The sequence below is a fragment of the Dreissena polymorpha genome, chromosome 3 (assembly GCF_020536995.1).
Source record: "Dreissena polymorpha isolate Duluth1 chromosome 3, UMN_Dpol_1.0, whole genome shotgun sequence".
Taxonomy (NCBI): domain Eukaryota; kingdom Metazoa; phylum Mollusca; class Bivalvia; order Myida; family Dreissenidae; genus Dreissena; species Dreissena polymorpha.
Window position 1 is genome coordinate 23,879,888 of NC_068357.1, and position 21,913 is coordinate 23,901,800.

The 21,913-nt window shown below is 34.4% G+C and overlaps 1 protein-coding gene across 2 annotated transcripts in view; it reads left to right on the top strand.

Moving 5' to 3' along the window:
- Positions 1–21,663, top strand: part of LOC127873298 (spermatogenesis-associated protein 7 homolog) — a 63,538-nt gene extending 41,875 nt beyond the window's left edge. For both annotated transcript variants that reach the window (XM_052417097.1, XM_052417098.1), the window contains exons 8-10: positions 15,383–15,460; positions 15,992–16,049; positions 20,364–21,663. In XM_052417097.1, coding sequence (XP_052273057.1) covers positions 15,383–15,460; positions 15,992–16,049; positions 20,364–21,002 — 775 coding nt within the window. In that variant the 3' untranslated portion in view covers positions 21,003–21,663. The remainder of the gene's footprint in view (positions 1–15,382; positions 15,461–15,991; positions 16,050–20,363) is intronic.
- Positions 21,664–21,913: the final 250 nt, after the last annotated feature.

Here is a 21,913-nt window from a genome sequence, read left to right on the forward strand (position 1 = left end):
TTGATGTACTTTATGGATGGTCCCTAGCATGGGACAATAATACACCAAAACTCATATTGCAATATAATACCATATAGTAAGACCACATATATATATATAGAGAGAGAGAGCTTTATAGTAAATATGCATTGCAATATATTGCCATATAGTTAACCTGAATTCCAATATATTGCCATATTGTTAACTCGCATTGCAATATATTGCTGTAAATATATATTCCAATATATTTCCATAAAGTAAACCTCCAATTTAAACTGTAGATTAAATTTTGGTTGTGATGGAAGATGTGTTATTTTGACAGTGATGTGGTTACTTTAATAAGTGCAGTAAAAATGATACTGATTTAACAAGAATTTCATTTTCTTTTAAATAAAAATCCTACTTTTGGATCATATTTTAAAGACCCAGTGTTGAAGCAGGTATTCAATTAGATGGTTTTCACATGTTGAGATGCAATCTAAAATCTAAAATTTATAAATGCAAATGATAAAAGAATATATAATTCCCGCTTTTGGTGTCATTATGACATTATCTTTATGAATGCTGGTGAAATAAAAATGCATTTGGTTGAAATAGCTTAGAGGCTGTTATATATTTTTTTTAAAGGGACACCAAAAATGGTGCAAGCAAAGTATTGCTTTAATGTGAACTATTTTTGTATTTTAATGCACTACAAGTTATATAACTTTTTCTGCACTATTAAGTTGTTCAACATTTACCAAATGTATACCAGCATTAATCATAAAGACCATAAGTATTTACCAACTATAACATATGCTATGAAAAAATAGTAAAGACTGATTAACTAAAGGGATAGGTGTGCTTGTTGCTATGAAAAAAGTAGTAAGGACTGATTAACTAAAGGGATAGGTGTACTTGTTGCTATGAAAAAAGTAGTAAGGACTGATTAACTAAATGGATAGGTGTGCTTGTTGCTATGAAAAAAGTAGTAAGGACTGATTAACTAAAGGGATAGGTGTGCTTGTTAATGGGTCATAATTATATAACTTTGGCCAGCATGGATTTATTTTTCTAAATTGGTTCAAGTGATGAGCTTGATGAGGAAGAATGTCAAGGCCAGGAACCAGGATCCTTGGGTCAATTACAGGGTCACAATTCAAAGTCAAAGCTCCAATATAAAAAAATCCTCTAAGTTCTTTTTCCAGAGCAAATGTTTTTCCAGCCAGGATGGATTTTCCAAAAAAAGAATATTAGAAGCATGACAGTTCATGATTCTCTTAACCTACCTTTTAAATGTATTCAGTGTTATTTGTGTTGAAAATTTACAAAATGTGTCGGGTCAGATGTCTCATAAATGATAATTGGTTTTAACTTGTGAGCAACAGGACATATAATGTAAAGTTTCAAACAGCGAATAAGCTGATATACGAATACAGATACTGGTAACTAATCAAAATGATATTTAACAATTTGATTGTCAATAAATGTCTTTAATTAATTATTGCAACAAGTATGCATTAATTGGGGAAAAAAAGTTAATAAAATGTTTTGAAAGGTCTTTAATGTTGCAAACTAACCAACTGGACAGGAAAGACAATGTAATGAAATATTAAATGAATTGTGGTTTAATTTATTTTTCATTATAATTGTTTTAAAGCGGGTATATACGATCTTGTCAAATATTTATTTATTAATATAAAATGGGTAAAAAACTTATTAAACATATATTTCAATATAAACTAAAATAAAACTAAAGAATAACATGTGTCAAAAAATGCTAAATAAGCCAGATATTTAATTCTGAAATCGAAAAAGGCTGTACAGCCTAATTCGCCAGCATGTATATTATGCATGTACTATGTGAATCTAAATTTAGTTTAACGGCTCATTTGAAATTTCTGCAGCGATATCGATTCATACGACACATGAACACTTACTAAAAAGACGGATGCATCGGTTATTGTAGGAAAATATGTACGAATTATCTTCTTCACAATCGGCTCGGGGCGCTAATTTGTATTTGCTGCATTTTATGAAATTCGTCTTAAATGTATCATTTTTCTTGCATATTGTGTGTTATTATAACATATTTGTATCAATATATTACAATTCAACACATATAAAAATCGTATAATCTCGCTTTAACTTTATGGTATTGGCACACTCAGTTAATGTTTTACTGTCAAATTCAATGATTACTTTAACAAATATTTTGCATTGTATTTATTGTAAATATCACATTATTTGTTAATACATTGTTTGGTTAATACATTATTTGGAGGGAAATTTAACTGCATTTTAAATATGGAATATCCCACAATGTGAAGAAAATTGAATGGTTGGCTTAAGCCACAATTGCTTGTTTAAGGGTCATCATTATAACTGTTACAAATTATGTTGTTTATTCTTGATGCTGATATACAGTTGGTAAATGTTGAACAACTGAATTAAAGCATAACATGATATCTGGCTGACAGTATAATATATCAGCATGTTTTTGCAGCTCTTATCCTTGTATAACTTCATCTGCAATAAAATACGATTCATTTAAAGATTAAACAACCAATTTTGATACAATTGAGTGACAGGATTCTATGATAAGGTGCCCTTTGTTAGCTTGACTTTTCGAAGAAAAATAAAAGCTATACTACTCGCCCCAGCGTCGCCGTCGGCGTTTGAGAAAGTTTTTTATAAAGTCAAATAACTTTAACACTATCAAAGATAATTAACTCAAACTTGCAATACTTCTTTATGGCAACAAGACAATTGTGTGTGTAAAGTTGCATAACTCTGTCATCATTATTTTTAGAGTTATGCCCCTTTTTATACTTAGAAAATTGAAAATTAGGTTAAGTTTTGTGTTTAGGTCCACTTTATTCCTAAAGTATCAAAGCTACCAGTATTGCTTTCATACTTTAATACTTGCAACACTTACTAACTATCATAAGGGGACTGTGCAGGCAAAGTAATGTAACTTTGGCTGGCATTTTGACAGAATTATGGCCCCTTTTATATAATGGTCTCCACCCAAACTATCCCCCAGGCCCCACCCCAGTAGCACTTGAACTGTCCGTCAGTCTGTGTGTCCGTCCCAAAACTTTAACATTGGCCATTTCTTTTGCAATATTGAAGATAGCAACTTGATATTTGTTATGCATGTGTATCTCATAGAGCTGCATATTTTGAGTGGTGAAAGGTTAAGGTCAAGGTCATCCTTCAAGGTCAAAGGTCAAATTTTGCCATATTGAAGATAGCAACTCGATATTTGGCATGCATGCGTATCTCATGGAGCTGCACATTTTAAGTGGTGAAAGGTCAAGGCCATCCTTCAAGGTCAAAGGTCAAATTTTGCAATATTGAAGATAGCAACTCAATATTTGGTATGCATGCATATCTCATGGAGCTGCACATTTTGAGTGGTGAAAAGTCAAGGTCATCCTTCAAGGTAAAAGGTCAAAGGTCAAATTTTGCGATATTGAAGATAGCAACTTGATATTTGGCATGTATGCGTATCTCATGGAGCTGCACATTTTGAGTGGTGAAAGGTCAAGGTAATCTTTCAAGGTCAAAGGTCAAATTTTGCAATATTGAAGATAGCAATTCAATATTTGGCATGCATGTGTATCTCATGGAGCTGCACATTTTGAGTGGTGAAATGTTAAAGTTATCCTTCAAGGTCAAAGGTCAGATATATGGCTTCAAAGCCGCGCAGTAGGGGGCATTGTGTTTCACGAACACAGCTCTTACAACACTTACCTGATATACCACACTGGCCTCAACCCAAACCATCCCCCAGGTCCAACCCCAGAATCCCCCCCTCCCCCACCCCCGAATTTTTATATATTTTTTTTCCTTTTTTTTTTTTTCTTTTTGAAATATCATCTAATAAATGACCACACACCCACATTATTTTGCCTCTCCACCCCCCACACACAATTATTTTTTTTTTTGGAACATGGTAAAAAAAAAACAAATATTTATATTTATTATGTTATTTTTGAAAGACCGTCCAACCATCACACCCAAGCTATTGCTATCAAACTTGAAACTTAATCTTATTAGTTTGTTTTATGTCTTTACAAATGTTCAATAGATTGTGGAAAATATACCTGAACTCAGAATCGTCTATAATGTACCACTTCTTTAAAACATAAGTGATCAATATGTTTCAATTATGGTCCTCATTCAGTTAGAATATGACAATATTACCTTGACCTTATTGAATATGATAATGAACAATTTCCCCATTATACTGTCAAGCACTTGAAAAGTTGAGCGCGCTGTCTTCTGACAGCTCTTGTTCATTATAAGCAATTAAAATATTTAAATTATTTACGGAAAGGTTTGCAGCTTTGACTGTTACCCAATAGAGAATCTAATAGTAACACCCTTGCTGGCATTTGTTAAAGCTCAATGCCCATGAAGCGATAAACAACAAGCCTACCGTAATTACTCAAGTTTTTGGACATTCTAAGTTTTCCAACAGCCTCTTTTTAAGCAAAAATTATTTTTTTCGTGACTCTTAACTTTTTCGTACATGCAGGTTTTCGTTCATAATTAATATCTCTCAATTTTCAGACAGCAGCGATTTTTTTCCTTCTTTATAAAGTACCGGTAAACGGCACTTTCCCAATTACGAAAAAACTACAATTTTCCCAATTGCTGTCCAAAAATTTTCAAATTAAGGTAAAAAAAAAAAAAAAAAAAAAAATGTTGTTTTTTGTTTTTGGAAAATGCAACATTTTGTTAGTTTGCCTATGCAGCTGTATGGTTTGAACCTAGGTAAATATAATATTGACAGCTTGAAAACACTTAGTTATCAATTTTAAAGTATTTGGGAGCATAAAATCAAATTCACCAATTTCCCAATTGGAGGGTTTCACGACTCGATTTTTCCCAATTTGAGGGTTTTCACGACTCAATTTTTCCCAATTGGACCGGTACGGGTACTTTTCCCAATTGGACAAAAAAAATCTCTGGACAGTATATTTTACAGCGCTATTCTACACACTTCTACCCTGTTTTTGCTTATCTTGTGACACTGCGATCATGGTTTTTTTTAGGGATGTCAACGAATATCCAAATATCCGAATATTCGGTCCCGGACCGAATATTCGGATACAGTTTTCCGAATCGAATATTCGGAAGAAAAAATACAAAAATCGAGTAATTTCAAAGACTTTGTATCCGTGAAATTTGCTTCAAACTTTGTAAAAAAAGTTGTTCCTCGTGTCATAATGTTTATTCCTGCTACGCGCGATAATGCGTCGCTATGGTGATGACAGTATACCGGTCATAAATCCCGCTAATTGCCTAACAAAGATAGACACTTTGTGTCAAAATTATGATAGGTGCAAATCGCGTCGGCAATCAAAACACCGAGCTGCACTTGATCCAATGACTCGAATTACATTTAAAATTAGCAAAGATAAAATGAGTAAAGGAAAAGCCAACTTGGTGTAAAAAACAAATAAGACCGTATGGCATATAAACCACCGACCCGTCTCGATCTAATAACTCAAATTACATTTAAAATGATCAAAGATTAAATGAGTTAAAGAAGAGCCGGCTTTGTGTGAAAAACAAAAAAGATCGTATGGTTATAATCACGTTGTCCAATCAAAAAAGCTTTTAGAAAATAATTTACTCAACCTCTAATGAGTATTTGCGTATCGTATGGTCCAAACTTTAATTAATTACTCAATATTCAATCAGGTATTATACTTAAAGAAATGTTTTTGGTAGTTCGCCCTCATTTAATTGAAAGTATTATAATTGCTACACGCATAAAGTAAATCTCTGTCCAAGCAAAATTCCACCTACGCCTTCCGCTGCTTGGAAGTATTTCACGACATCATCCGATAAGAAGTCGCCGATCCAAGTGACTTTTAAACGTGGCAACTTTAAAAGACTGACTGTTTAGTCTGTTAAACAGGTTCAAAGTGTGTTGTGGCTATGTACATAATTCGTTTAAGTTCTGTTTTGTCATGTAATTATTTTGTCGTCATGTAATATTATGTTTCTCGTTCTATTGTTGATGTACAATATTAATAGTTTAAAAACAGTTTTTGTCATTCAATTTTAACAATAAAAAGTAATCAACAAAATCAGCTTCGAATTATCGACGGCAACGCTGTGTCAATATTTAGTCACTTCCGGTGCACTTCCGGTAAAACGAAAGTAGAATTCATGGAGTAATGGTACGGTAAACAAAGTTGACTTTTTTTCCAACAGATGTTGACCGAATATCCGAATATTCGTTCGGAAGGATGACCGAATATTCGAATACCAAAATTGGTATTCGTTGCCATCCCTAGTTTTTTTACAACCTGATTAAGGTCATAAGACCTGGCAGATGCATGTCTGATGGCAATCAACCATTACATTTGCATAATTGGGTAAAAAAAACATGCTACCGGTAGAACGCAATGGATTCACCTAACAGCATTTGAAAAAGTTTCGTCCTATTAAGGAAGCAAAATGTTTTCCTGTTTTTACTTTTTTGTTCTATATCATTTCAGGCAAGAGTTATCAAAGCTGTGAAGTTGTATTTATTTTGTTAAGCATAAAATAATAGTTAATCACAATAAAATCATTGTACATTGATTTATTGCTTTTATTTCAATATAATTATACTTTTTGGACGCCTTTAGTTTTGTCTCTAAATTTCCGAACACCTGTACTTTTAAAATATTTTTCGTATCTAAATTTTCTGACATGGAAAAAATAATTATTTTTAAGTGTCTGAAAACTTTGAGTATTTACGGTATTTATTTATTAACCTCTGCACGATGCTGTTATAAGAGCAATTAACAACATGTTGTATAGTAGAAATATATTTGACTTGTGTCTGTATATTTGGTTAATACATATGAGCAGTGCTTTGTTTAAAGGGGGTTAAATGCATGTGTGTAAAGTGTCGTCCCAGAATAGCCGGAACTCATTAATCCACCTAAACTTGTTTTTTGCTAAGAAGAGACTTTCTTTAAACGAAAAATATCATAAAAGCGGAAAGTGTAGTCCCTGATTAGCCTGTGTGGACTTCACAAGCTAATTGAGGACGACACTTTACGCACATGCATTTAACCCCCTTTTCACAGATCAAGGCTCATATGTATTTTGTTAGCTCACCTGAGCACAACGTGCTCATGGTGAGCTTTTGTGATCGCTTTTTGTCCATTGTGCGTTGTCCGTCGTGCGTCGTGCGTTCTCAACATTTTGCCTTGTAAACACTCTAGAGACCACATTTATTGTCTGATCTTCATGAAACTTGGTCAGAACATTTGTCCCATTGAAACCTCAACTGAGTTTGAAACTGGGTTATGATGGGTCAAAAACTAGGTCCCTAGGTCAAAAAAAAGAAAAACCTTGTGAACACTGTAGAAGTCACATTTGTTGCCAAATCTTTAAGTAACTTTGTCAAAATGTTTGTCTAAATGAAATGTTGGTTGAGTTTAAAAATGGTTCCGGTCCGTTGAAAAACATGGCGGCCAGGGGGCGCGCATTATTCCTTATATGGCTATAGAGAAACCTTGTGAACACTCTAGAAGTCACCATTTTTGCCTAATCATCATGAAACTTGGTGGAAACATTGCTTTGATTGATATCTCGGACGAGTTTGAAAATGGTCAAGATCGGTGAAAAAACATGGCCGCCAGGGGGCTGGGCAGTTTTCTCTATATGTATATAGTGGAAACAATTGTGAACACTCTACAAGTCACATTTTTGGTCCAATCTTCATGAAATTTGGTCAGAACATGTGTTTTCTGGATATGACAGTTGAGTACGAAAATGGTTACGTTTGCTTGAAAAACATGGCTGCCAAGGGGTGGGGCATTTTTCCTTATATGGCTATATATGGCTATAGTAAAATCTTGTTAGCACTCTAGAGGCCAAATTTATTGTCCAATCTTCATGAAACTTGGTCAGAAGATTCATCCCAATAATATCTTGGACAAGTTCGAAAATGATGCCGGTTGGTTGAAAAACATGGCTGCCAAAGGGCGGGGCATTTTTCCTTATATGGCTATAATAAAACCTTGTTAACACTCTAGAGGCTACATTTATTTTCCGATCTTCATGAAACTTGGTCAGAAAATTTGTCCCAATGATATCTTGGATGAGTTTGAAAATGGTAATCTTTGCTTGAAAAACATGGCTGTCAAGGGGCGGGGCATTTTTCCTTATATGGCTATATATGGCCATAGTAAAATCTTGTTAACACTCTAGAGGCCATATTTATTGTCCAATCTTCATGAAACTTGGTCAGAAGATTCATCCTAATAATATCTTGGGAGTGTTAAAAAATGATGCTCTTTGGTTGAAAAACATGGCCGCCAGGGGTGGGGCATTTTTCCTTATATGGCTGTATTAAAACTTTGTTAACACTCTAGAGGCCACATTTATTGTCCAATCTTCATGAAATTTGGTCAGAAGATTGGTCTCAATGATATCTTGGATGAGTTCGAAAATAATTATGTTTGCTTGAAAAACATGGCTTCCAAGGGGCGGTCTTCATAAAACTTGGTCAGAAGAATTGTCCGAATAATATCTTGTTATCTCAGGTGAGCGACTTTGGGTCTTTCAGGCCCTCTTGTTTTATAATAGAATAAAATAATTTACATCAAAATAAAAGATAATATTTTTTCTATATATGTTTCATTAATTTACAGTGATGTATTCTAGAAAAACTTTCAAAAGATGTTTTACAAGACTGCATGAATAGTGATATTATGACATGCAGTAAACACAATTTTCAAGATCTAAAATAGGCTTAAATATTAATTATTTCATATATATCTTGAAAATTTCATTGAAATCAGTTTTGCCTTTGGTTTAAAGTGAAATATCAGGATATAGATGGGTTGTTAACCGTTTAAAAGAATGAACAATATATCTGAAAATTATTAATCATTTTCATAAAACAAGAAATCGTATCAAAATTGAGTTTTGTAAATATGGTCTTGATTTAATTGACCTTTCTAAAATATTTAATGATAAAAATGTGCGTCAGTTGATACCCATTTATTTCCGCAATACTGAATCACCACTTATTTGCTATAAATATAGTAAACCTGTTAGAAGTATCGTGTTTACTTATAACACTTACTTTCCCGCAACATCAATCGGTCTTGATATTAATGGGGAAAAAGTATCTGAAAAGTTATGTCCAAAATCATGACAAATTACGTTAAAATATATACCATTGATTTTGCCATTCATGAAGGTGGTATAATAAATGTACAAGTAAAATTCTCTTAGGCATTTTTTTTAAACGGAACATACGAGTTTTCTCAACTTTTATCATTTGCTATTTCATTGATGTTTTGTGTGCTGTTTTATCAGACTTTTTTTCATCATTGTCAATATTATTAATCTGTGTAAGTCTATACCAATGTTTTAAATCGTTGTCGACTCAATAATAGCTTACAAACATGCACTGAACCAAACAAATGTCTGTGCGTAGGTTGGCTACTGACAATAACAAAACCAAATAGCACGAGTGATTTCAAACCACGCATCTAATTTTCCGGTCGTGGGTTATTCAACAACAAACTATAAAGTACATGAATTATTTTGATTCTAACACGGTTTTAACTAAAGATTTATACAATGTGTATTATTTTTCTTGTGTACTATTTTATGTGAACTTCCGCCCATAAAAATAACTTTTGGCTGTTCTGTCTATTAGATCGGCGACTTTCATTCATAATTATATTACCGGATTATTACGCTGGTGGAAAATGTATCTGCATATTTGTTTACTTAAAGTGCATGCTTTTGAACAGTGTATAAGGTCCGACATGCAATAAACCGGTCCTGACCGGTTTAGAGATTGCAGCGAATGATTTATCACACCTTATTGAGATAAGAATGTCCTTAGGGTGTGTTAGCATGTGCACTGTGTAATCTTTTTCATGACATGGGAATTTTAGCAAACAGAATTGGACTAACTGGGATTTTCAATCGGTCTTTCATGACCCCAATCGGTCTAGGACTGACAAAACTGAAAAAAATATGATCCCTGCTTATAATTCTATTACCACCGATATTAATTTACAAAATATGCATATAGTCCAGTTGGACATGTGATATTACTGGGGACCTTAATTTCATTCAAAATACAAACCTAAGAAATTTACTAAGAGGACCTAAGTATAGACTGCCTATTCCTGTTGATTTATATGCCTGCATTAAGAAAATCGAAACATCCTTACAGGAATATTGTACTACATGTAAATGGTGCAGGAAGGAAAATGCTGAAATTACTGCACTCAATGAATAGAACACCAAAGTGTTATGTATGGCCATGAATAAGATACATTTTTATAATAAATATCCTTTGGCCGTACAACATTTACCTAAATTTAATAAACCAAGTCTCTGCAAATTGCTTGACGACTTACAATCTGAATTCGTCATAGTTCCTGCAGATAATAATAATATGACGAGTGTTTTATGTTCAAACTATTTCACAAGAACTTTCACAAACAACATCATATTGTGATTACAATAAGCAACCTAATGAAATTATTGCCGACCATATTGCTGCATGCCAAAAATTAGTTAATATTACTGAAGAAATTGCCATCACTTCACTGCATACCTAAATTACATAAAACGCCATATAAAAGTAGTTTTATCGCTAGTTCAGTGTCTTGTACCACCAAGCAATTATCAGTGTATCTAACATCTGCATTGTGTGCTATAAGACATCATATAGCTAAATATTGTAATAAAGTTAATGAAAATAGTAATATAAACCTATTTTGATCAATACAAAACATCTTAAAAGTTATTGATAAAATTGAAAAGAAAAAATAGAAGGTGTCACAAGGACCGTAAGCACATATGATTTTTAGCTCATCTATTTTTTGAAAAAAAATTATGAGCTATTGTCATCACCTTGGCGTCGGCGTCGGCGTCGGCGTTGGCGTTGGCGTCGGCGTCCGGTTAAGTTTTGCGTTTAGGTCCACTTTTCTCAAAAAGTATCAATGCTATTGCATTCAAACTTGGTACACTTACTTACTATCATGAGGGGACTGGGCAGGCAAAGTTAGATAACTCTGGCGTGCATTTTGACAGAATTATGTGCCCTTTTTATAATTAAAAAATTGAAAATTTTGGTTAAGTTTTGCGTTTAGTTCCACTTTTCTCAGTAAGTATCAATGCTATTGCATTCAAACTTGGTACACTTACTAACTATCATGAGGGGACTGGGCAGGCAAAGTTAGATAACTCTGGCATGCATTTTGACAGAATTATGTGCCCTTTTTATACTTAGAAAATTGACAATTTTGGTTAAGTTTTGTGTTTAGGTCCATTTTATTCCTTAAGCATCAAAGCTATTGCTTTCATACTTGCAACACTTACTAACTATCATAAGGGGACTGTGCAGGCAAAGTAATGTAACTCTGACTGGCATTTTGACAGAATTATGTGCCCTTTTTATACTTAGAAAATTGAAAATTTGATTAAGTTTTGTGTTTAGGTCCACTTTATTCCTACAGTATCAAAGCTATTGCTTTCATACTTGCAAGATTGATGAACTATCATAAGGGGACGGTGCAGGCAAAGTTATGTAACTCTGACTGGCATTTGGACGGAATTATGGGCCCTTTATACTTAGAAAATTGAAAATTTGGTTAAGATTTATGTTTTGGTCCACTTTACCCCTAAAGTATCATAGATATTGCTTTCATACTTGGAACACTCACAAACTATCATAAGGGTACAGTAAAAGGACAAGTTGCATAACTCTGGTTGTCATTGTTACGGAATTATGGCCCTTTTTTAACTTAGTAACTTTTAATATATGGTTAAATTTTGTGTTTCGATCCACTCGAAGTATCAAGGCTATTGCTTTCAAACTTCAAATACTTACATGCTATCATGAGGTTACTGTACCTGGCAACTTGAATTTTACTTTGACCTTTGAATGACCTTGACTCTCAGGTCAAATTATTAAATTTTGCTAAAATTGCCATAACTTCTTTATTTATGATTAGATTTGATTGATACTTTGATGAAACTACTCTTACCTGACATACCACAATAGACTTCACCCAAACCATCCCCCGTGCCCTCCCCCCCCCTCCCCCCCTCCCCCCCCCCTATTTTTTTTTTTATTTTTTTTTTTTTTTTTAAGATCATCTCACAAATGACCACCACACCCTCACACTATACCCCCACCCCACCCCCCACCCCCCACCCCCCCCCCCCCCACCCCCCACCCCCAATTTTTTTTTTTTTTTTTTTTTTTTTTTTTTTTAAGATCATCTCACAAATTATCACCACACCCTCACACTATACCCCCCACCATTTTTTTTTTAAAACGGTTATGTTTGAAATACCGTCCAACCATCGCACCCAAACCCCCCCCTCCACTCCTCCCTCCTTTGTGATTGAAAATGAGAGTCCCTTCACCTTTAAAAAGAAAATAGATGAGCGGTCTGCACCCGCAAGGCGGTGCTCTTGTTCTACACTTTATACAACGCTTCCTCACACTTTAATAAAACTTGTTTCTTTGATTGAAAAAACATTTGCTAGAGAGAAGTGTTCGAATCTTGCTTTAAACAGCTTTTTTTACTTATCAGATATTAGATAAATACAACATTTGGACTTGTCTTGACTTTTGTGCAGCACTTACTTTTCTTCTGGATAACTTGTTCGTTGAATTTAATGGTAAAATATTTAAACAAATTATCGGCGTTCCTATGGGTACTAGTTGTGCAATGTGCAACACTTATAGCTGATCTTTTTATGCTCCCCCAAAAATTTGTTTGGGGGGAGCATATAGTCGCCGCTTCGTCTGTCCGTCCGTGTGTCTGTGTGTCTGTCCATGCAAAATTTTTGTCCGGGCTATTTCTCAGCAACTAATGACCGGAATTCAATGAAACTTTATGGGAAGCTTCACTACCAAGAGGAGATGTGCATATTATCAGCTAGTTCTGGTTGGATGATTTTTCATAGAGTTATGGCCCTTTGAAATTTTTCCATTAACTGTACTTATGGTGCAATTCTTGTCCGGGCTATTTCTCAGCAACTAATGACCGGAATTCAATGAAACTTTATTGGAAGCTTCACTACTAAGAGGAGATATGCACATTGTCAGCCGGTTCTGGTCGGAGGATTTTTCACAGAGTTATGGCCCTTTGAAATTTTCCATTGTACATGTAGTGTGATTCTTGTCCGAGCTATTTCTCAGCAACTTATTACGGGAATTCAATGAAACTTTATGGAAAGCTTCACTATCAACAGGAGATGTGCATATTATCAGCCGGTTATGGTCGGATGATTTTTCACAGAGTTATGGCCCTTTGAAATTTTCCATTGTACATATAGTGCAATTCTTGTCAGAGCTATTTCTCAGCAACTTATCACAGGAATTCAATGAAACTTTATGGGAAGCTCCACTACCAACAGGAGATGCGCACTTTATCAGCCGGTTATGGTTGGATGATTTTTCACATAGTTATGGCGTTTTGAAATTTTCTATAAACTGTACATATAGTGCAATTCTTGTCCGGGCTATTTCTCCCCAACTACTGACTGGATTTCAATGAAGCTTTATGGGAAGCTTGAGGAGATGCGCATGTTATCTGTGGGTTCTGGTGAGATGATTTATTTAGAGAGTTATGGCCTTTTGAAATGTTTAAGTTGCTAAACCATCCATCATATTATTTTGTCCAAAGTTATGTCCCTCAAGACGTTTCCTTTTATCTGAATATATAGTGAAATATTGTGACAAAATAAACCTTTGGGGAGCTTCACCCGTCTCTGACGGTTTCTTGTATGGAGATGTTTTAGAGTGTGTTCGCAAATTAAAATATCTCAAAGAAAATGTTTATATTAAACTTTTCAATTTAATTAACTCATTTTTATCAAAAGGATATGATGTTAACGTACTGAAAAACAGGTGCTTGTTGGTTTTCGATTCATTATATCTTTCTTCTCTTAAAATTTGGAATAATTAATTGAATGACCATTTTATATGTTTGATTCTTAAATATTCAATCACCTAAGCTGGTTTTATAAGTAATTCGATTTTACAGTACTGCCCCTTTAATATTTTTATTTTTTTATTTACACTTTACAGTACTGCCCCTTTAATTATATTGGATTTTTTCACGTAATCGTGTCATCGCTTCTCAATTGCGTCATATGATACACTTTCAATGTTCTTGGCTACATTGATTTATTTGACATCATCCCTTCTATATTGCTTCATATGACACACTTTCACTGTTTTAGGCTAAATGCATAGGACATTGACTTTATAGCGTTATATTAGCGCTATGTTATATGGATCTTTTACACCCATTATTGCTGCTTCTTCCTGTCACGATGATGATCTGAAATATTAACTTTATGATGCTGTAAAATCTTTTTTTATGCCCCCGGATCGATAGATCGTGGGTATATTGTTTTTGGCCTGTCTGTCTGTCAATCTGTCCCAAAACTTTAAGGTTACAGTAAAGTTTTGCAATAACTTTTGAAATATTGAACATAGCAACTTGATATTTGGCATGCATGTGTATCTCATGGAACTGCACATTTTGAGTGGTAAAAGGTCAAGGTCATCCTTCAAGGTCAAAGGTCAAAAATTTAAAACTTTAATATATTCAAGTTTTGCAATAACTTTTGAAATATTGAACATAGCAACTTGATATTTGGCATGCATGTGTATCTCATGGAGCTGCATATTTTAAATGGTGAAAAGTCAAGGTCAAGGTCATCCTTCAAGGTCAAAGGTCAAAATTTTTAAACTTTAATATAGTAAAGTTTTGCAATAACTTATGAAATATTGAAAATATCAACACGATATTTGCTATGCATGTGTATCTCATGGAGCTGCACATTTTGAGTGGTGAAAGGTCAAGGTCAAGGTCATCCTTCAAGGTCAAAGGTAAAAAAAAAACGGTGCATTAAGGGGCATTGTGTTTCTGACAAACACCTCTCTTGTTTAAAAGAAGGGATGTAGTTGACACTTGTTGGTAGTTTAATTTCATCGTTCCTCAAAAAGTGGTAACTCTGTTGCTCTAGTCTCTTTCCTACCATTGAGTAATTGAATGGTATTTAAATTTAATGCGTTTTATTCCCTTTTATTATTGTTTAATTTGAGTTTAAATGCTATGAGGTTAAATTTTATTTACACTTATATGTATCATGAATATTGCTGGGCTAAGTGTGAGGTTGAGCGCCTTTAAAACCGGTTTCAACCCCCAATGCTTTGCATAGACCCTAGCTTTATTCTTATATGTGTTTATGTTGTTTTGTATTGTGCTGTTTTGTACTGTTTTGGCAATTGGTCAAATAAAGGGCCAACTAATTGTTAATAATGAGAATGCAATACTGCTCCAGCAGCTGGAGGTTCACTTCTTTATATTTATGATGATTAAAAGTGACTTCTTTTTTTCAGAGATGAGGAAGCTATGTATGTGCGATTCATGCGAGATGTCACTAATGAGGTGCTAGACAGGGGTATATATACGGACAGGTGAGTGCCAGACAGAGGTATTATACGGACAGGCAAGCTTGCCTCGCTTATCTACTTACTCAAATTATATATTCATTATAGCTTCATTTAATTGTTGTTCCTTTATATTTTTTAAACGCTATTCATTGTGTTGATTATGTCATTAAATATATTCATAGAAACTCATTTGTTTGAATAAATCAGTAATTTACAGTAGTTTGTTTTGTTAAGTCATTGAAAACTTATTTATTAGATTAAATCTAGAGTTTTTATCCTCAGTTTATTGCCTTGCTGTCTATTTTGTCTAAGTTAAAATTAAAATGTTGTAAATTTTCAGTTGAAAAGCAGAATGTATAATAATCATAATATTTATTTATTTATAATATTATATGTTATTATGCAAAAATACCGAATTGATATCATATTGGATATTGGTTGTCTTTTTTACACCCATATGTATTTGCTATGCGTAATGTACTAGTATTTTGCTATTACTATAAATAACTATTTGCTAAAACACTTCTAAAATACCTGCCCTGTTGTCTATACCAGGTCTCTGAGGCAGGTGTTCAAGGCCCATATTGCCCGCAACAAGGGACGGCTGGATGAGGTGAGCATCACGCTCAGTACCTGTGTACATTGCACCTTAGTTTAACCCATGTATGCCAAGTGGACTCTCCCATCCTTCTAAATTGGATCAATTTATTTCCAAAATTAGGGATGTCTAGTATATTTATTTCTATATTTAGAATATTTCTCACAGAAATTCCTTTAAGCAAACAGCGCAGACCCTGATGAGACGCCACATCATGCGGCGTCTCATCTGGGTCTACGCTGTTTGCCAGGGCCTTTTTTCTAGACACAAGGCATAAATGGGTTAACCATTTCCCACTTAGAAGCAAAGTGAAAATGTGTACATGCAACCAGCATAAAACCTGAACATCCTGCGACTTACTCGCAGTCAGGTTTTATGCTGTTTGCTACTCCTCAGATTCTGAGAGTTGAAATGGGGGCCTTAAAGGTTGAATTTAGTAAGAAAGGTATATAATAAAGTATAATAAGATTTTCTAAGAGGCTTCTAATATGTCTAACTGCTTATTTGAATGGTTAAGGGTTGTTAAGTTAGAACTTGTGATTTAATATTGTGTATGAGGCTGATATCCTTTGCACACCTGTAACGTTTTAGAACGTACACGTTTTTTCTCTCCTGAAAGCTGGGGCGGTGTTTTCAGTGAACGACTACAACATTATAGAACGCATACAAATTTCGTTGTTTCAAAACCTGACCCTTATTAGGCGTAGGAACCCTCAAACTTTTTATGGCCCCGGATCGAAAGATCGGGGGTATATTGTTTTTGGCCTGTCTGTCTGTCTGTCTGTCATTCTGTCCCAAAACTATAACCTTACAGTAAAGTTTTGCAATAACTTTTGAAATATTGAACATAGCAACTTAATATTTGGCATGCATGTGTATCTCATGGAGCTGCACATTTGAGTGGTGAAAGGGCAAGGTCATCCTTCAAGGTCAAAGGTCAAAAATTTAAAACTTTAATATATTAAAGTTTTGCAATAACTTTTGAAATATTGAACATAGCAACTTGATATTTGGCATGCATGTGTATCTCATGGAGCTGCACATTTTGAGTGGTGAAAAGTCAAGGTTATCCTTCAAGGTCAAAGGTCAAAAATTAAAAACTTTAATATAGGAAAGTTTTGCAATAACTTTCGAAATATTGAACATAGCAACTTGATATTTGGCATGCATGTGTATCTCATGGAGCTGCACATTTTGAGTGGTGAAAGGTCAATGTCAAGGTCATCCTTCAAGGTCAAAGGTCAAAAATTTAAAAATTTAATATAGTAAAGTTTTGCAATTACTTTTGAAATATTGAACATAGCCACTTGATATTTGGCATGCATGTGTATCTCATGGAGCTGCACATTTTGAGAGGTGAAAGGTCAAGGTCATCCTTCAAGGTCAAAGGTCGAAAATTTAAAAAATTAATATAGTAAAGTTTTGCAATAACTTTTGAAGTATTGAACATAGCAACTTGATATTTGCCATGCATGTGTATTTCATGGAGCTGCACATTTTGAGTGGTGAAAGGTCAAGGTCATCCTTCAAGGTCAAAGGTTTTAAAAAAAGCGGTGCATTAGGTCGCATTGTGTTTCTGACAAACACATCTCTTGTTTTCTCAAAAAATAGACAATGATTTTCTGTCATGTTTGTGGTAAAAACTTAAGAAAGTTCTGCATTTTGAATGTTAATATTGCAACGTTTGGCAAAAAAGATCAAATCATACAACAGATCGTGAGTAATATTGTTAATTGATCTGTATTGATTTTTTTTTTAAAGTACGTTTTTATACATTACAGAGGTTTATTTGCTATTGACAAGTTCGTAAAAATATGTTACAGTTCTTCTGTTGTCTACATCTACTATATACTAGTATTCTCATGCACTTCATTTTTCAGTTGTATAAAAGCGTAAAAATACGGTAGAAACCGCTATAGGGCATCTCTTTCTAAAACAAATTATGATGTATTTAAGCGGATAATTGTTTGACGATAAACAACTGTGACGGGTAGAAACTTATTTTAGGCCCGATTTTCATTGTGAACTGTAAAATGTATTTAAAAAACGCGAAAATCCGTTACAGTATTGAAAGTTGTGAGAAAACCTGCACGTTTAACAAAGTTGTAGGTGTTTATACCTTTAAAAAAAGCCGCGGTTCTGAGAAGAGAAAAATTGTATATGTTTCAATACTCTACAGCGTTTCGCTGCAAAAATCGACCAGGTGTCTCAAAGGATATGTATTGAGGCACTTGTGCTGGTGCATTTTGAATGAATTTAGGCTCTTTGAATGTAATGATGACTTTGAATGTAATGAGTACTTTGAATGTAATGAGTCACTTTGAATGTATTGAGTCACTTTGAATGTATTGTATTTGATTCAATGTATTTGATGCAATTTGAATATACTGATTGCACTTTGAATTTATTGAGTCATGTTGAATGTATAGAGGATCTTTTTATGTACTAGTATTTAAGCACCTTGAATGTATGATGCACTCATAATGAACAGATATATTTGTATGTATTGCCTGCATAGAATCAGTGGGGAATACTAGTTGTTTGTCTTTAATGAAAAACTTTTTATTTTCTGTGTTTTTTGTAAGGTGTACAGTTGACACAAAACTTACCCAGCGGAATTAAGAAATTTGCAGCAACTTCAGATCTCCCAGATAACTCTGTATTTGAAATATTTTTATGTCCCCCACCCACTTTAGTTGGGGACATGTTGTTTTTGCCCTGTCTGTTGGTCTGTACGTTGGTCTGTTGGTCTGTTTGCTCCAACTTTAACATTTGCAATAACTTTTTCAATATTCAAGATAGCAACTTGATATTTGGCATGCATGTGTATCTCATGGAGCTGCACATTTTGAGTGGTGAAAGGTCAAGGTCAATGTCATCCTTCAAGGTCAGAGGTCAAATATATGTGGCCAAAATCGCTCATTTTATGAATACTTTTGCAATATTGAAGATAGCAACTTGATATTTGGCATGCATGTGTATCTCATGGAGCTGCACATTTTGAGTGGTGAAAGGTCAAGGTCAAGGTCATCCTTGAAGGTCAGAGGTCAAATTTATGTGGCCAAAATGGCTCATTTTATGAATACTTTGGCAAAATTGAAGATACCAACTTGATATTTGGCATGCATGTGTATCTGGTGGAGCTGCACAATTTGAGTGGTGAAAGATCAAGGTCATCCTTCAAGGTCAGAGGTCAAGTATATGTGGCCAAAATCGCTCATTTTATGAATACTTTGGCAATATTGAAGATACCAACTTGATATTTGGCATGCATGTGTTTCTCATGAAGCCGCACATTTTGAGTGCTGAAAGGTCAAGGTCATCCTTCAAGGTCAAAGGTCAAACAACAAACAAAAAAATTCAAAGCGGCGCAGAAGGGGGCCTTAGTGTTTCTGACAAACACATTTTTAGCTCGGCTGTTTTTGGACAAAACCCTAGATATTGTCATTGGCCATAACTTTTTCAATATTTAACATAGCGACTTGATATTTTGCATGCATGTGTATCTCATGGAGCTGCACATTTTGAGTTCTAAAATTTCAAGGTGAACATCATCCTTCAAGGTCTAGGGTCAAGGGAACTAATAACCTTTAAATGGACATAGTTATCTGACCTTCCCACGTATATATTTTTATGTCCCCCACCCACTATAGTGGGGGACATATTGTTTTTGCCCTGTCTATCTGTTGGTTTGTTGGTCTGTTTGCTCCAACTTTAACATTTGCAATAACTTTTTCAATATTCAAGATAGCAACTTGATATGTGGTATGCATCTGTATCTCATGGAGCTGCAGATTTTGAGTGGTGAAAGGTCATCCTTCAAGGTCAGAGGTCAAATATATGTGGCCAAAATCGCTCATTTTCTGAATACTATTGCAATATCGAAGATAGCAACTTGATATTTGGCATGCATGTGTATCTCATGGAGCCGCACATTTTGAGTGGTGAAAAGTCAAGGTCATCCTTCAAGGTCAAAGGTCAAAAAATAATAATTCAAAGCGGCGCAGAAGGGGACAAAGTGTTTCTGACAAACACATGCCGCACATTTGGAGTGTAGAAAGCTCAAGGTCATCCTTCAAGGTCAAAAGTAAAAAAAATAATCAAAGCGGCGCAAGAGGGGACATAGTGTTTCTGACAAACACATTTCTTGTTTTACTTACAAAAATATCTTTTTCTGTAGATTCTACAGAAATATTCAGTGTATTTTCATTTTCAAATCTGTTTTAAGCTGGTTGTAACCACGTTTTACATGAAAGGCATGTATACCTCGAGTTTGCACACAGGTTAAGGCTAATTTGCACTAAAGAAATGTTTATCTTTCCAACACAGTTGAGGTTACATCAGATAACAGACGACATCCGACAGCAGCTGAACATCCCCCGCTACGACATGGATGACGACACAAGCCTCTCGATGACCAAGACTGACAATCCGCTCATGAACGGAACTAACCTTGACCTGGACAAGTACACTGCTGGCTATGGGCATCTAAAGAAGGGTCGAGGTGAGACCAATGTGGAACTGGAGGAAACCGGTTTGAACGAGACCTCAAAAACCTCGAAAGTCAGTGAGGACCAATCCGCAGATACGTATAACTTTAAGAGTACGGAAGATGATGATCTGTACAGTACTATACAGTCTGATATGAACAACACGGCTACTTTGAACGACACCCAAGCGCTTAAAACATACCAGATGAGCATAAACGAGCAGGAAGAGCTAGAGGAAAGTGAAATTGATGACAGACATTCAGTCAATGATAAACGAGGTGATGGTCTCAATGGGGAAGGTTCTGTTGTGAACAGTCATACCGGTGAAGTCGTCGATCACCATGACTATGATGATGAGGAGGAGGAGGAGGAAGATGATTATGTTGATGATTATGAGGATGAGGGTGATGATGAAGACGAAGCTCAGCCAACAGAGCCAACCGCTACTTACAGAACAGATGATGATGATGATTTTTAAGTGTGCTGTCAATTTGTTAATTTCCATAAATTGTTACAAATGCAGTTTCATAGTTTCTGTTAGATGTTATGAATATATTCATTTGCTTCAATAACTGTCTTACATATTTGAATCCATATTGATTGGGCATTACAGATATGTCTAACAGTAATACTCAAATGAAACATAGATTCATCTGTGTAAATGCTGATCAAATTTATTGAGACAAAATAAGTTTGGGTTCATATGTTGTTGTATAAACAGACCAGTAAATTTATATTCATCTTGATGGTCAAATTCTTGTTCTCCAAAATTGTCTAGGTTTTATTTGTATAGATTGTGCTCACATTTATTTTATTTTTTTCTAAATGTAAAACTATATGGTAGGTGTATGCAATCTTTGTAAGTATAGATTATATGTCTGTGCATCATTTCATTTGGAATTTGTATGTTTACCTCAATTTGTTAAAATCCAAATCAAAATTTCATTTTATGCTGTAAATATGTTTTACGCATTCAAAACAACATTTCAAGTCTGCTGCATTACATTATGCAGTTTAAGTGAAGAACAAATTTGCATGTACTTGTGTTAAGCTGTCTCAATTACATTCCATCAAATATAATTGTGATAAATTTTACATGGTACTTATAATTTGTGTGAATATTTTACATAAGACTTTTAAATTACCTTGGTTCTATTTTTTCTCATAAATGTGTGTCTATTGTGTTGTAAATTCTTTGACTTTTGTAACTTTAGTGCAATTTCTTTGTTTGTTTCATCTTATTATTCTTTACCTCTTTTAGGAAGGTTTAATGTTTGAAGTTAGTCTATAGTGTTGTTTTTACATATCCAGAAGTTTTGCAAATGAATTGGCAAATGATTAAAACAAAAAAAGATATTCATTATACAAAGTTTATTTCGTGCTTTCCTA